Consider the following 16,888-nt stretch of genomic DNA (forward strand, 5'->3'; position numbering starts at 1 on the left):
CCTCCCTCCCCCTGTCCTCTCTTCCCCCTGTCCTCCCTCCCCCTGTCCTCTCTTCCCCTCTGTCCTCCCCCCTCCTGTCCTCTCTCCCCTTCTTTCCCCCTCCCTCTGTCCCCCCCGTGTCCTCCCCGCTCCGTCCCTCGGCTCTCTCTCCGTCCTCCTCCGCCCCCGTCCTCCCCCCGCCCCCCGCCGTCCCGAGGCGGGGCAGGGGCAGGGGCCGCGCCCGCCCCGACGGCCTCGCCTCCACCGCGGCGCTCAGTACGGTCCGCGGCCCGGAGCGAGCGCTCGGAAAACCCGCCTCCAGTCGCCCCTCCCCTTCTGCCCCTCGCCCCGGGGCTGGCCGCGGAGCCGGGGCTGGCCGCGGAGCCGGGCCCGGCCGGGGCGAGCAACTCCGAAGAAGTCGGGGGCCAGCGGGGAGAAGGCTTCCGTGAAAGCCCCCGACGGGGCGGTGGCGGCCCCGGCTTTCGGCTTTCGGCTTTCGGCTTTCCTTCCATAACGAGCCCGCCCCCGCTCCGGCCCCCGCCCCCGCTCCATCCCGGGCTGAGCGCGGGGCCCTCCCTGGCCGGGGGCGGGCACTAGGGCCCCGCGGGAGCCCCGGGGGGCCGGGGGGCGGGGAGGGAGGGGCCGCCCCCGCCCTGGTCCCGGGCGCGGGCGCTGATAGGCGGAGGCGCGCGCGTGGGCCGCGCTCTCCACCAATCGGCTTGGAGCCCGCCCTCCGGCCCGGGTTCGCCGGCTCCACGGGCGGGGCACCGGGGGACCGGGGGGGAGGGGCGCGTCGCTGCTGCCGCCGCCGCCGCCGCCGCCGCCGCCGCCGCCGCCCTAGGTCGGTGGGAGGGAGCCCTACCCGCCGCCCGAGCCCCGGAGGGAGGAGAGAAGCCCGAGGGGGCCCACAGGAAGAAGCCGCCGCCGCCGCCGCCCTCCCCCTCCCTCTAGGCCCCCCCCCCCAGCGCATCCCTCCCGGGCCCAGCGCCCCTCCCCCGCTCCCCCGCTCCCCCGCTCCCCGGGCGTGCCGGGCCCGTCCGTGGGGCCGGATGGCGGGCTCGGGGGCCTGCCCTGCCTGCCCCTGCTCCTACTCCTGCCCCTGACCCGCCGGGCCCGCGCGGCCGTTACTCCGCGCGCGCCCCCGCCCCCGCCCCTCTCGGCCCGGCCCGCGCCCCCGCGCCCCCCGCGCCCCCCCGCGCCCCGCGCGCATGTCCGCGCCGCCGTAGCCGAGGATGCTGAAGATGAAGCTGCCGCCGAAGCAGCAGGCGCAGCCCGACGAGCCGCGGCCGGAGGCGGCCGAGCAGGACCAGGCGGCGGCGTTGGCGGCGGCGGAGGGCGGCGGCGCTGAGGAGGGCCGGATGGGCCTGAAGGAGCCGCTGCACCGGCGGGACTGCCCCCTGCAGCTGCGCCCCCTCGCCCGGCCCCCGCCGCCGGTCCCGGCCCCGGGACCCTCCCCCCCCCGCCGCCGCCGCCGCCGCCCCCCCTCCCCCGGCCCCGGCCGGCCGCTGCCCCCGCGGGCCCGGGAGCGGATCCGGATCCGGGTCCGGGTCGTTCCGGGACCAGGAGCGGGTGTACGAGTGGTTCGGGCTGGCGCTGGGCTCGGCGCGGCGCCTGGAGTTCCTGTGCGGGCTGCTGGACCTGTGCAACCCGCTGGAGCTGCGGTTCCTGGGCTCCTGCCTGGAGGACCTGGCCCGCAAGGACTACCACTACCTGCGCGACTCGGAGGCCAAGGCCAACGGGCTGGCCGAGCCGGGCCCGCTCGGCGACTTCCGGGACCCGGCCGTCCGCTCGCGCCTCATCGTCTACCTGGCCCTGCTGGGCTCCGAGAACCGCGAGGCCGCCGCCCGCCTGCACCGCCTCCTGCCCCGCCTCGACTCGGTCCTCGGCAGCTGCGCCGACTCGGGCCCGGTCCCCGGAGAACCGGCCGACCGCGCCGGGCCCCCCGGGCAGGGCGCCGGGCCCCCCGGGCAGGGCGCCGGGCCCCCCGGCCTGGGCCTCGCCGCCCAGGAGGAGCTGCTGCTGCTGTTCACCATGGCCTCCCTGCACCCCGCCTTCTCCTTCCACCAGCGGGTCACCCTGCGGGACCACCTGGACAGGCTCAGGGCCGCCCTCCGCGCAGACCGGGGCTGCACCCGGGCCGAGGACAACTTCCTGGCCGGGCTCAGGGCCCAGGTAAGACCCAGCCCCCGCCGTTGCCCCCCCCCGGCGACGTTTCACCGGCCTCCGTCACCGGATACTGTGATGGAGCTTCCTCTCCGCAAGCCCTGCTTTCCATTCTCCTCGGGCGCATCCTGCCCGTCTTTTTACCGTCATCCCCTCCTCTCTCCCTTGAAGAATCTTCTAGAAGTTACGCCTGGCTTAGTTGCTGGTTGCTATCGTCATCGTCGATCGTATTTATTGAGCGCTTACCGTGTGCGGAGCGCTGGACTGAGCGCCTGGGAAGGACAGATTGGCAACATCTAGAGACAGTCCCTACCCAGCAGTGGGCTCGCAGTCTAAAAGGGGGAGACAGAGAACAGAACCAAACATACTAACAAAAGTAAGCGCTCAATAAATACGATTGATGATTGATGATGGTGCTGCCTGACTCGATTCTGCCCCTGGGGCATCGCCACGGCGGCAGAACTCAACAACCGAGCTCTCCCTTCGGGTCTGAAACCTTCACCCGGTCCTCACCGGTGTGGCTTGAAAGGATGCAGGTACCCACCCCTCCCAACCCCCCCATGGGTTTTTGGTAGCAGCGTGACCGTCATCTCGCATGAGGTCCGGCCTTGGCACCTGGTGACAGTCAAGGACCGCCCGCCAGGTTGAAGCGAGGCATCTCTAAGCGCTTAGTACGGTGCTCTGCACATAGTAAGCGCTTAGTACAGTGCTCTGCACATAGTAAGCGCTCAATAAATACGATTGATGATGATGATCTCTAGGTCCGGCAGCCCCCGAGATCCGTAGCCTCGGAGAAGACGTAAGGTGGTGATGTGGGGACGCTGCCGTTTTTACACACCGGACCAACCCACGGAGGTTCTTCCCGTGGGCACGTCCCGAATTAACTGCCAGGGCTGCATCTGAATCAGCAGAGGAGCTGGTAAATCCTTCCACGCTTTATGGGTGGACGCTTTGCTACGGGGGAAAGCCGTTTCCTAGGATGTGACACGATGCGCATGAGCCACTTGTTGGAGTTGATGGGAACGTCACGGGGTGGAAATCGATGAAAAGTCACCCAGGATACTCCTGTGGGCCCAACGAATCGTTCAGATTGGAACGTAGGTGTCCTTGGCCCACAAAAGTAATGTTTTTTTCATCCAAGTCCACTCTTCAGTCCGTGTGGCCACTTAATCCAATCGAGGTGAAAAAGATGTGACTCTCTTATCCTTACATAAAAGGCCTGAAACTGAAACTATTTGAGTTGATGAAGATTTAGCGTGGCTCAGTGGACAGAGCACGGGCTTTGGAGTCAGAGGTCATGGGTTCGAATCCCGGCTCCGCCACTTGTCAGCTGTGGGGCCTTGGGCAAGCCACTTAACTTCTCTGTGCCTGTTACCTCATCTGTAAAATGGGATTAAGACTGTGAGCCCCACGTGGGACAACCTGATCACCTCGTATCCCCCAGCGCTTAGAACAGTGCTTTGCACATAGTAAGCACTTAATAAATGCCATTATTATTATTATTTGTAACGAGTCCAGGAGTTAAAATTGCTGACACTTCCTGAAGTGGTTGTTTTACGTGGTTGGAATAGGAGTACGTCCTAGTTGAGTGTCAGTTGTTGGGTCTGTTACAATTTGTGAAGAACCGTGTACTGGTACTTAGAGAGAGGGTTTAAAGTGCCTTTTATGGTCCCTGCCCCCCATTCCGGATTCCCTCAGTCTGAGATGACAACTTATATTCTAGGCAGCTCACTTGCCATATGTTGCCAACTTGTGCTTCCCAAGCACCTAGTACAGTGCTCTGCACACAGTAAGCGCTCAATAAATACGATTGATTGATTGATTGCCGATTCTGAGAATAAGGGCGTAATATAAAAGGAAAGAAGGCTTTTAACTTTGTTAACTTTCGGTGGAGGTGGCAAATTAGGTAAAGCCGCTCCCAGGACTGTCACGGAAATGCCCTGCCGGAGAGCACTCCCCCCATCCCTTGGCTGCCCCCCCCGAGCCAAGAAGAGACGGCCCAAGCGTTTCACTTGGTTTTTATTTTTATTTTCGGTGTCGGGCAGGGGGGAGGCCTGGGCAGAGTGGGCCACCCCGCCGTTAGGCCCAGCCGGTGGGCCGCCCAAGCCTGTGGGTGAAGCAGCGTGGCTCAGTGGAAAGAGCCCGGGCTTTGGAGTCAGAGGTCATGGGTTCAAGTCCCGGCTTCGCTAATTGTCAGCCGGGTGACTTTGGGCAAGTCACTTCACTTCTCTGGGCCTCAGTTACCTCATCTGTAAAATGGGGATTAAGACCGTGAGCCCCACACGGGGCAACCCGATCACCTTGTATCAACCCCAGAGCTTTGCACATAGTAAGTGCTTAATAAACGCCATTTTTTTAGCCTGTGAGCCCACTGTTGGGTAGGGACTGTCTCTAGATGTTGCCAACTTGGACTTCTCAAGCGCTTAGCATAGTGCTCTGCACACAGTAAGTGCTCAGTAAATACGATTGATTGATTGGAGCATTTCCACGTTTCCTGAAGTGGTTGGAATAGGAGTGTGTCCTAGTTGAGTGTCAGTTGTTGTGTCTGTTACAATTTGTGAAGAACCGTGTACTGGTACTTAGAGAGAGGGTTTAAAGTGCCTTTTATGATCCCTGCCCCCCATTCCGGATTCCCTCAGTCTGAGATGACAACTTATATTCCAGGCAGCTCACTTGCCATATGTTGCCAACTTGTACTTCCCAAGCGCTTAGTACAGTGCCCTGCACATAGTAAGCGCTCAATAAATACGATTGATGATGGAGCGGGCTTTCCGGGCTTTGGAGTCAGAGGTCATGGGTTCGAATTCCGACTCCACCACATGTCTGCTGTGTGATCCTGGGCAAGTCTTTTCTCTGGGCCTCAGTTACCTCATCTGTAAAATGGGGATTAAGACTGTGAGCCCCACATGGGACAACCTGATCACCCTCCCGGGCCGGGTCTGTGTCGTTTCCCGTCCGGGAGAGGGTTGGCGGCGGCGTTAAGTGGCCCTCTTGGGGCCGCCCCTCCCTCCTCCATTCCTCCTCCTCCTCCTCCTCCGCCGGAGGGGAGGGGAATGGGAAGGGAGCGGGGGACCGGACCGGACCGGACCGGACCGGACTGGACCGGATCGGGCCGCCGCCGCCGCCTCAGGCCGCGCGGGCCTCGGGTCACGTGGGCGCTGGGCCCGAAGGCCGTTGGCCAGCGGGGCTGGGGCTCCTCCGCGGCCCCCTCAAGATGGCGGCGGGGCCTCCCCCGTCACGTGATGCGGGCGGGCGGGCCCGGGGGCCTGAGGAGGATGAGGCGCGGGAAGGCCCTTCCTGTCACGGCCTCCCCTCGTGCCCCCGACCCCCGTCCCCCCCCCACCGGTTGTCAACCGATATACAGTAATAATAATAGTAACAATAATAATAACGGTATTTGTTAAGCGCTTACTATGTGCATAGCACTGTTCCAAGCGCTGGGGAGCCCGCAAGGCGATCAGGTTGGCCCACGTGGGGCTCACAGTCTTCATCCCCATTTTGCAGATAGTAGTAATAATAATAATGGCATTTATTAAGCGCTTGCTATGTGCAAAGTTATTTATTTATTTTACTTGTACACATCTATTTATTTTATTTTGTTAGTATGTTTGGTTTTGTTCTCTGTCTCCCCCTTTGAGACTGTGAGCCCACTGTTGGGTAGGGACCGTCTCTGTATGTTGCCAACTGGGACTTCCCAAGCGCTTAGTACTGTGCTGTGCACACAGTAAGCGCTCAATAAATACGATTGATGATGATGAATGGTATTTGTTAAGCACTTACTATGCGCAAAGCACTGTTCCAAGCGCTGGGGAGCCCGCAAGGCGATCAGGTTGTCCCACGTGGGGCTCACAGTCTTAATCCCCATTTTGCAGATAATAATAATAATAATAATAATAATAATGGCATTTATTAAGCACTTACTATGTGCAAAGTTATTTGTTTATTTTACTTGTACACATCCATTCTATTTATTTTGTTAGTATGTTTGGTTTTGTTCTCTGTCTCCCCCTTTTAGACTGTGAGCCCACTGTTGGGTAGGGACCGTCTCTAGATGTTGCCAACTTGGACTTCCCAAGCGCTTAGTACAGTGCTTTGCACACAGTAAGCGCTCAATAAATACGGTTGATGATGATGATGATGAATGGTATTTGTTAGGCGCTTACTATGCGCAAAGCACTGTTCTAAGCGCTGGGGAGCCCGCAAGGTGATCAGGTTGTCCCACGTGGGGCTCACAGTCTTAATCCCCATTTTGCAGATAATAGTAATAATAATGATGGCATTTATTAAGCGCTTACTATGTGCAAAGCACTGTTCTAAGCACTGGGGAGGTTACAAGGTGATCAGGTTGTCCCCGGGGGGGGGCTCACAGTTCTAATCCCCATTTTATAGATGAAGTAACTGAGACACAGAGAAGTTAAGCGACTTGCCCAAAGTCACACAGCTGACAAGTGGCGGAGTCGGGATTTGAACCCATGACCTCTGACTCCAAAGCCCGAGCTCTTTCCACTGAGCCACGCTACTCAGTGGAACCGAGGCACAGAGAAGCAAAGTGACTTGCCCAAAGTCACACAGCTGACAGTTGACAAATGAAGCAGCGTGGCTCAGTGGGAAAGAGCCTGGGCTTTGGAGTCAGAGGTCATGGGCACCTGTATATATGTTTGTACATATTTATTACTCTATTTATTTATTTATTTATTTTACCTGTACATATCTATTCTATTTTATTTTGTTAGTATGTTTGGTTTTGTTCTCTGTCTCCCCCTTTTAGACTGTGAGCCCACTGTTGTGTAGGGACTGTCTCTATATGTTGCCAACTTGTACTTCCCAAGCGCTTAGTACAGTGCTCTGCACACAGTAAGCGCTCAATAAATACGATTGATTGATTGATTGATGGGTTCAAATCCCGGCCCCACCACTTGTCAGCTGTGGGACTTTGGGCAAGTCACTTAGCTTCTCTGGGCCTCAGTTACCTCATCTGTAAAATGGGGATTAAGACTGTGAGCCCCACGTGGGACAACCTGACCACCTTGTAACCTCCCCAGCGCTTAGAACAGTGCTTTGCACATAGTAAGTGCTTAATAAATGCCATCAAAAAAAAATTGGCGGAGCTGGGGTTTGAACCCATGACCTCTGACTCCAAAGCCCGGGCTCTTTCCACCGAGCCACGCTGCTTCTCTGTAATGATCGTTGTGGTGGCAGTTAAGCGCTTACTACGTACCAGGCGCCGGGGAGGGTACAGGCAGATCGGGTTGGACATGGTCGCCACCCCACCCGGGGCTCACAGTCTCAGTCCCCATCTTACAGATGATAATAATAACGATGGCATTTGTTAAGCTCTTTCTATGTGCAGAGCGCCGGAGTGGATACGGGGTGATCAGGTTGTCCCACATGGGGCTTACAGACTTCGTCCCCATTCTAGAGATGAGGGAACTGAGGCACGGAGAAGGGAAGTGACTCGCCCAAAGTCACACAGCTGACAAACGGCAGAGCCAGGGTTACAATCAATCAATCAATTGTATTGAGCGCTTACTGTGTGCAGAGCACTGTACTAAGCGCTTGGGAAGTACAAGTCGGCAACACATAGAGACAGTCCCTACCCAACAGCGGGCTCACAGTCTAGATGGGGAAGACAGAGAACAAAACCAAACATACTAACAAAATAAAATGAATAGATATGTACAAGTAAGATAAATAGAGTAATAAATATGTACAAACATACATATATACAGGTGCTGTGGGGAAGGGAAGGAGGTAAGATGGGGGGGATGGAGAGGGAGGGAGGGGGATATAGAACCCATGACCTTTGACTCCCAAGCCCCTTCTCTTTCCACCGAGCCACACTGCTTTTCGAATGAAGTCACTGAGGCCCAGAGGAGTCGAGTGACTTACCCAGGGTCACCCAGCGGACACGTGGCAGGGCTGGGATTAGAACCCACGACCTTCTGACTCCTGGGCCCCTGGTTTATACGCTATCCTGTGCTTCCTTCTCTAAATGTATCGATTGGACCAAAGCGCCAGAGGAGGCTGTGAGTGTAAAAGTGCCAAGGTGGTAGGATGGAAAATGAGACCCACAGTGATGTTAATTGAGCAATGACTGTGTGCAGCGCTTTGTACTAAGCGCTTGGGAGAGTACAGGACCATTGAGCTAGTAGACCGGTTCACAGAGCTTATGGTCTGAGTTGGGGAGACAGACGTTAAAATAAATGAATGGTGTTTGCTGGGCACTCGCTGTGTGCAGCAGCACTTAGAACAGTGCTTGGCACATGGTAAACGATTAACAAATACCATCATCATTATTATCATTACTACTGCACTAAACACTTGGAAAAGTACGGTATAACAGTCGGTAGGCATATTGGGCCGGGAATGTCTGTTGTATTCTCCCAAGCGTTTAGTACACTGCTCTGCACACAGTAAGCACTCAGTAAATACGATTGACTGACCCATCCCCTGCTCATGAGGAGCTTACAGTCCAGAGGGGGAGACGGACCTTAAAATAAATTACAGATATGTACATAAGCGATGTGGGACAGAGAGTGGGTATCCAGTGCTTCGAGGGGACAGATTCAGTTATAGGTAGGGGAAGTGGCAGGTGATAGGGATGTATGTAAGTGCTGTGGGGCTGGAGTGCGTGTCAAAGAGCTTGAAGGGGACAGACCCAAGTGCTTTGATGATGCAGGAGGGCGAGCAAACAGAGTGGAGAAAAGAGAGGTTAGTCAGGTAAGCACCTTGGAGAAGATGTGACTTTAAGAGGGCTCTGAAGGTGGGGGAATGATGGTCTGTCGGAGAAGGGAAGGTGTTGAGCGAGTTGCCTACACTCGCTGCTTCAACTTTCTGTCCTTGACTCCCTCCAATCTGGCTTCTTCCTCCTTCAAGGAAACTGCCCTTTCAGAGATCACTGGTGATCTCCTCCCCAAATCCGACGACTTCCACCCCATCCTAATTCACCTTGTCCTCTCCGCTGCCTTCGACACTGTGGACACTTCTCCTGGAAATATTATCTGACCTTGGCGCCACGGACACCGTCCTCTCCTGGTTCTCCTCCTATCTCTCTGGCTACTCATTCTCCGTCTTTTGCAGGCTCCTCCTGCCTCCCACCTTCTAAGAGGGGGAGTCCCTCAAGGCTCAGTTCTGGGTCCCCTTCTATCCTCCATCTTCACCCACCCCCACAGAGAAGCCATTTGCTCCCGTGCCTTCAACTACCATCTCTTTGTGGATGAATCCCAAATCAGTATCTTCAGTCGTATTTAACTGAATGCTTACTGTATGCAGAGCACTGTACTAAGAAGTTGGGAGAGTGCAATATAACAGAACCTGCCTCCAGTCCAGATCTCTCTCCTTCTCTGCAGTCTCACATTTCCTCCTGCCTACAGGACATCTCTACGTACATCTCTACTTGGAAGTCCCGCCAAATCTTCAAGCTTAACGTGTCCAGAACAGAATTCGTCTCCCCCCACCCCGCAAACTACGTCCTCCTCTTTCTTTTCCATCACTGTCAAACGCCACCATCACCCTTCCTGTTTCACAAGCCCATAACCTTGGTGTTATCCCTGATTCCTCTCCCTCACTCAACCCACACGTTCAATCTGTCACCAGAGTTTGTAGGTTTGCAATGTCACTAAAATCTGCCCTTTCCTCTCCAAAGTGCTACCGTGTTGACCCAAGCATTTTATCCTAACCCACCTCGACTACTGCATCAGCCTCCGTGCTGACCTCTCTTGTTCCTTTCTCTTCCCACTCCAGTCCATACTTCACTCTGCTGCCTGGATCATTTTTCTGGGGGCGGGGTTGGAGGGGAGAGCTCAGTCCGTGTTTTCCCAATCCTCAAGAACCTCCAGGGGTTGCACATCCACCTCTGCAGCAAACATTGGCTTTAAATTACTCAGTCGCCTTGCCCCCTCTTAGCCTACTTCACTGATTTTCTGGTACAACCCATTGCGTTCACCTGGCTCTTCGAACATCAACTGACTAAATGTACCTCTGTCTTGCCACCAACCCCTCGCCCGTGCCCTCCCTCTGGTTCGGACCTCCGTTCCCCTTCGTATCTGACAGACTATCGCTCTCCCCAACTACAAAGTCTAATCAGAGTCACACCTCCTCCGAGATTCCTTCCTCAACTAAGTCCTCATTTCCTCTGTTCCCTTTCTCTTCTGTGTCGCCCTTGCACTTGGATTTGTACCCTTTATTCACTCCACTCTCAGCCCCACAAGCACTTAGGTGCATAGCATACTTACGTACGTATCCTCTAAACTGTAATCTCCTTTTGGGCAGGGAATGCGTCTACCAACCCTGTTATAGTGTGCTCTCCCAAGCACTTAGACCAGGGCTCGATAAATATGGTTGATTACTAGAGGGAGCGAGAGTGTCTTTAAACTGCTGGTATGGAGTTTCTGTTTGATGCGGAGATGGATCCGCAACCCCTGGAAGTTTTCGGGGAATGGGGAGACGTATGCTGAACTTACTTTTTGAGCAGTGATCCAGGCAGCAGAGTGAAGTACGGACCGGAGAGGCAAGGAGTTCAGTGACGAGGTAGGGACTTTCTCTATATGTTGCCAACTTGTACTTCCCAAGCGCTTAGTACAGTGCTCTGCACACAGTAAGCGCTCAATAAATACGATTGATGATGATGTTCAAGGCGGGATGTGATGAGTGCTTGAACCAGCGTGGACCACCTCTTTCGCACCCCGCTTGGGTCTGGAGCCTTCCTTCCTGTAAGACTTCCTAGGCCAGCAGGGAAAGCGTATCCTCACGGGTGATGGCCTCCCAGGAATTGATGTCGAGATGCGTGTTCCCGAGAACTTGCATTTATTTAATGTACTTGTAGTACTTGCTGATTTACCCATTTCTGCTTTCCAAGGCCATACATGTCACTGGCTCCCAAAAGTCCCTTGGTGCCTGTTCTCTGCTCTAGAGGTTCAAAGTAATAAAATAAATTCAAGTCAATGTTCTCGATTCCTCTCCTGGTATAAACTTCTGCACAGTTTAAAGAGAGCAGGCCAGAATTATTTACAGAGCGGTAGACCTAAACTGCGCCCTGAGTTGATTACGGTAATTTCCGTCAGACAGAAGTTAGGGTATTAGCGAACGCTCCTCTCCCGGAGCGATGCGTGGCTCGGACTTGGTACTTTAAATAGGTATTGTGTAGACTGGATTGGATGGTTTTCCAACAGGGCTGCCCAAAAGTGAGTTACCGTGGGCTCAGTTGTGGGGGCGTGAGGCCCTGGGCCTGGTGGCAGTGTCGGCAGCTTCAGTGCCAGTTGCTGTAGTGACTGTTGAGCTGCCTCGTGCCTCCCTCAGGCCCTGGGGAGACGAGAGCTCCGGGCGAGCTGCTGTCTGCCTTTGTCTTCGACTGGGGGCCTCCCCCTAGCCAGGGACTGACTGCCTCCATCCTTCCTCTCCCCCTCGTCCCCCTCTCCATCCCCCCATCTTTCCTCCCTCCCTTCCCCACAGCACCTGTATATATGTATATATGTTTGTACATATTTTTTTTACTCTATTTATTTAATTTATTTGTACATATCTATTCTATTTATTTTATTTTGTTAGTATGTTTGGTTTTGTTCTCTGTCTCCCCCTTTTAGACTGTGAACCCACTGTTGGGTAGGGACTGTCTCTATATGTTGCCAATTTGTACTTCCCAAGTGCTTAGTACAGTGCTCTGCACATAGTAAGCACTCAATAAATACGATTGATGATGATGATGAATGGCCTCTGCCTGCTCCGGCCCTTAGTGTAGTGCCTGGCCAACAAACACTTAGGAAGTTCCAGTGTGACTAGGCAAATGGTAGTGCTTGCACCTCAGGAGTGAGGAAAGGCCTTTCTTTTTTTATGACTACTATTATTGGAGTTAAACACTTACTAGGTGTCAAGCACTGTTCTAAGCACTGGGGGAGATACAAGCCCATCAGGCGAGACACAGTCCCTGTCCCACATCATCATCATCAATCGTATTTATTGAGCGCTTACTATGTGCAGAGCACTGTACTAAGCGCTTGGGAAGTACAAATTGTCAACATATAGAGACAGTCCCTACCCAGCAGTGGGCTCACAGTCTAAAAGGGGGAGACAGAGAACAAAACCAACCATACTAACAAAATAAAATAAATAGAATGGATATGTACAAGTAAAATAAATAAATAAATAGAGTAATAAATATGTACAAGCATATATACATAGATACAGCCACATGGGGCTCACGGATAAGTAGGGGGTGACCAGCCATGGACTCCCCATTTTACAGTTGAAGAAACTGAGGCACAGAAGTTGTGACACCTGGCCAAGGCCACGCAGCAGCCAAGTCATAGAGCCGGGATGAGAATCCAGGTCCGCTGACTCTTAGTCCCGGGCTCCAAACAGTCGACCAGGCTGCTCCTCACTGTTTTCTTTGACCAGATAAAAGGAGAACTTGAATATTATGATCGAGTATAGAGTTGACCGCTACTGCATTGTGTTTCAGTTGACTTGTGCCGTCATACGGTGTGTTTTCATTTCTGGAGAACGTTTGTCTGGCACTGCCTCGCGTTCTCTCCACCAGCAGTTTTGCACAGGGCTCTGGGTGAGGCGAATGGACCGTCATGCCTTTCCCTCATCGCGGGGGGCTTTGGGGAGACGTGGGCTTCTCCGGGAGTGCAGCTCCTGCTGGATAGGACCACTCGCAGCCTCATTTTTACTAAGGGACTAATCCTTAGTGACTCAGAGTCCCTAGGGATGCTAGAGTAGGTACGCTCACAAACAGACTGCACATTCTTAAAATTGAAAAAAACAGGATGCTCCAGTCTTAATTCTTTTGGAAGGTAGGATCTGTGGAAAGGGAAAACCAGGAGTGGACTCATCTGTCAGGTGGCCTCACAGAGTACAAAAAAGAAAACTCTCCAACCCACAGATTGTGTGTTCTCTGCCTCTGTTCCTTTCCAGGAACTAAGTAGTGTGCAAAATTGCATCGGGACTAGGGAAATTGTGATTTCCTCCTACCGCCAAGGTAACTGCGTGACGTCCTTCCTCTAGGCTGTATAGCTTGAGTCCCAGTGAGCTAGCAATAAAAGAAACCCGTGCAGAGCTGTTGTTGGAGTGATACCCAGCGCTTAGAACAGTGCTTTGCACATAGTAAGCGCTTAATATATGCCATCATCATTATTATTATTATTATTATTATAAACTTCGCTGATGAACTGTTGAGGGACTGTTGAGATGTTGGCTGTTGATGAGCTGTTGAGGGAAGCAGCGTAGCTCAGTGGAAAGAGCATGGGCTTTGGGGTCAGAGGTCATGGGTTCGAATCCCGGCTTCTCCACATGTCTGCTGTGTGACCTTGGGCAAATCACTTCTCGGAGCCTCAGTTACCTCATCTGTAAAATGGGGATGATGACTGAGCCCCACGCCGGTCAACCTGATCACCTTGTATCCCCCCAGCACTTAGAACAGTGCTTTGCACATAGTAAGTGCTTAACAAATGCCATTATTATTATTATTATTAGGAGGATTTCTCAGGAGACAAAATTGAGGCCGTTACCAACCCTATCCTTTTAAGCAGACTGTAGTTTCTGGCTCTCTCTCAGTTCAGTGACATGCTCATCCAGGATGTAAGGTAGCTTCTTTCCCCATATGTGTGTGTCTGTGTCCCTGGGTGGCCCGGGGGGTGGGGGGGGGTGCGTCGTATAGAAAGAGAATCAATGTACTTTCCTTCAAGAAAATACAATGTTGAAACCCCAGACTTCATGTGAGATAATCATAAAAATGAACTATTGTTCACTTGAAGGCTTACATGACAATGGTGGGGGGAGCCGGGTGCTGCTGCTGCTACTATTGGTGACCCACATCCAAGATTCAGACCAGGATTTTGAGTATTTATTCATTCAGTCATTCAGTCATATTTATTGAGTGCTTACTGTGTGCAGAGCACGGGACTAAGCGCTTGGGAAGTACAAGTCGGCAACATATAGAGACGGTCCCAGAGTAGCGTTGATAGACTACCTGAAAGGCCGTAACTTTTTCTGAGCAGTGATGAAAATGGACCGTGTCCAACTTGAGTGCGTTTCTGGAGGGGGAGAGATTTTATTACTAAGAATAATAAGCTCTTTCTATGTGCCAAGCACCATATTGAGGGCTGGAGTAGATAGAAATCACGTCGGACTCAGTGTCTGTCCCACATGGGACTCCCAGTCCGAGGAATAAAGAAAACTGGTATTTACTCCTCATTTTTCAGATGAGGAAACAGGCACAGTGGCCTGCCTACCGTCACACAGGGCTAGTGGCAGATCCTGGATTAGAACTCAGGTCCTCTGAGTCCCAGGTCTGAGGACTTTCCTCTAGGCCATGTCGCTTCTCAGATTTGGGGGTGTTGCTTCCTTGGTCTTTGGAGCATGATGGATGGGATCTAAAAGACTGGGACATAGAGAAGCGGTGCATTTGGAAGAGTGTGCTTTTTTGTGTGTGTTATTCAATTCATTGATAGTCATTATAGTAGTAACACTAAAACATAAGGTACAGTGACTGACTTGATGTACTTAGAAAAACAGATACTTAGTGGATCATTTTCCCATCAGGGTCTTGGCAGGATATTTAATTGAATTGTCAGTTTGTTTAAAATAATTAGCTATGCCAGTGGTGTCTAATCTCCTTAATAACTACTCTGCCTAGCATAGGATCACGTAGCAAGTTCAACTGATTCTATCCTCAATCACATAGTATGGTGTGAACACTGGTATTTATTTTTATTTATTAAGTGCTTATTATGTGCCAGGCACTATGGTAAGCGCTGTGGGAGATACAAAGTAATCAGGTAGACATGGTCTTAAGCTGTAGGAAGGGGGATTTAAACACCATTTTATAGATGAGGTAACTGAGGCACAGAGACACTGTGACATGCCCAGGGTCACGCAGCAGACAAGCGGTGGTTCCTGGAGTAGGACTCGAGTCTTCTGACTCCCAGCCATGTGCTCTTTCCACTAGGCCTCATTGCTTCCCCACCTAGTCATAAACCCATCTCTCAGAGTGTATCCCAATGAGAGAAGAGCACCAGCAGAATTTCATTTTAGGTCCTTCATCGTTAATCCTGGCTTTTCCTCCTAAGCGAAGCTATTAATACAAGGCCCCTAAGTCTAAGGAAGCTAAGCAATTCAGAGCCAACCCAAGGGGAAGGAAACTACGATGAAAACACTGTAGAGAACTTCCAGGTTCACGTTATTCACTGTGGAATGTGAAACTTTTTGCATCTAGCTCTGCCCATGTTCAGGGTACATTTAATTTTGTTTTCTATCCGGGTTATGCAGTTGGATCTGTACCTTCTGAAACACGTGATGTTGACCCCACCCTTGGTCCCACAGCACTTAGGCGCATACATGTCCTTCTTCTCTCCCATTTCCCCTATCTGTAACGTATTTTATTGTTGGTCTCCCCCGCCAGATTGAAAGCTCCTTGTGGGCAGGGATTGTGTCTACCGACTCTGTGGTATTGGCCACTCCCAAGTCTTTAGTACAGTGCTCTGCCCACAGTAAGCGCTCAAAAAATACAAACTATGGATTGATATGGGCACCGTCTCCAAGCCTTGCGTGGGTTCACATCAGTCCTTGTTGTTCTTGCCTCACGGGAGCGTGTGTGGGGGTTGGCCCCGTTAGAGCAAAATGGCGCAACCAGTTTCAGGCTGCCCTTAAATTCCCTCTGCACACATCCCCACCTTCACTTGTGTATTTAGGGTCACTGCCTTGCCTGCTTGCCCATCGACTCCAAGTCCTCACTGAGCTTCGTCAGCCCGGATCAAGGGCCGAGGGTGGGGGAGGGAGAGAGGGACACGGGGATGGGAGCCTCACCCCCGACCCCCTCCCTGACTCTTTACTCTGTCACCCTGGGTTCCGTCAATCGGTGGTATCTCTTGAGCACTTACTGTGTGCAGAGCACTGAACTAAGCGCTCGGGAGAGTACAATATCTCAGAGTTAGTAGTCATGGTCCCTGCCCACAACGAGCAGGCTCCGGCCAGCTCCAGACAGAAAAGTACCATTTTTACAGTGCTCTTGGGGTGCTACAGTGTCTCCCTCACTGACGGTGGAAAGCAGTAGTGGTGATGAGATTCCATGTTCCTTTTGGTCCTGTCTTACACTTTCTCCTCCACTCTGGCCCCCATCCCCCCAACCGCCTCCCGTGATGCAGGGCCCCTCCGCCTCCCTAACGTCAAACTGACTGTATATGTTTGCTAAACTAGCCGAAATAGTAGACTTCAAAACCGAGTCTGCATCTGCAAGGCTTCGTCCTCTCTCAGAAGCTGTACTGAGTCAGCTCTCTGTCTGTCTGTCTGTCCCTGTGTGGTGTAGAGCTCCGTGTCCCGGAGCGAGGCCAGGCCACGGAAGGATGACGGCACGCCAGAGCACCCCCCACCGCCACACGACGGGCTTCCTGGGACCTCGCACCGAACTCAGCGGGAAGGTACGTGGGCACGGGGCAACGAGAGGGAGCGCGGGAACCGTGGGGATTGGGAGGAAAAGCAGATTGGGTGGCCACGGACCCTGTTCGGAGCCTTCGCCTGTCAGCGGTAATGTCCCCCTCGTGTTCAGAGCGCAGAGAAAAGAAAACAAGCAAAACGGTACGGTCAGACCCCTTTAAACAGTCGGTGCCCAGTTGGAGTTGATCCAGACCCAAAATTTGCGAGCAAGGCTGGGATTAGGTAATCCTTCAGATTGGCCGCTCCCCTTTTCTTCTTAGGCTTGGATTGTACTTAGAACTTCAGGACAGATTCTAAGAGGACTCTTCCATACTTT

General features: G+C 53.3%; 1 protein-coding gene across 1 annotated transcript in view; it reads left to right on the forward strand.

The window, feature by feature from the left end:
• The window catches only part of ZCCHC2 (zinc finger CCHC-type containing 2), a 56,110-nt gene that overhangs the window by 18,654 nt on the left and 20,568 nt on the right, over positions 1-16,888 (forward strand). Inside the window, 6 exon segments of the mRNA XM_038770297.1 lie at positions 257-565; positions 659-820; positions 945-1,138; positions 1,206-1,408; positions 1,506-2,151; positions 16,445-16,556. Coding sequence (XP_038626225.1) covers positions 257-565; positions 659-820; positions 945-1,138; positions 1,206-1,408; positions 1,506-2,151; positions 16,445-16,556 — 1,626 coding nt within the window.

The sequence above is a fragment of the Tachyglossus aculeatus genome, chromosome X3, assembly GCF_015852505.1.
Source record: "Tachyglossus aculeatus isolate mTacAcu1 chromosome X3, mTacAcu1.pri, whole genome shotgun sequence".
Taxonomy (NCBI): Eukaryota; Metazoa; Chordata; class Mammalia; order Monotremata; family Tachyglossidae; genus Tachyglossus; species Tachyglossus aculeatus.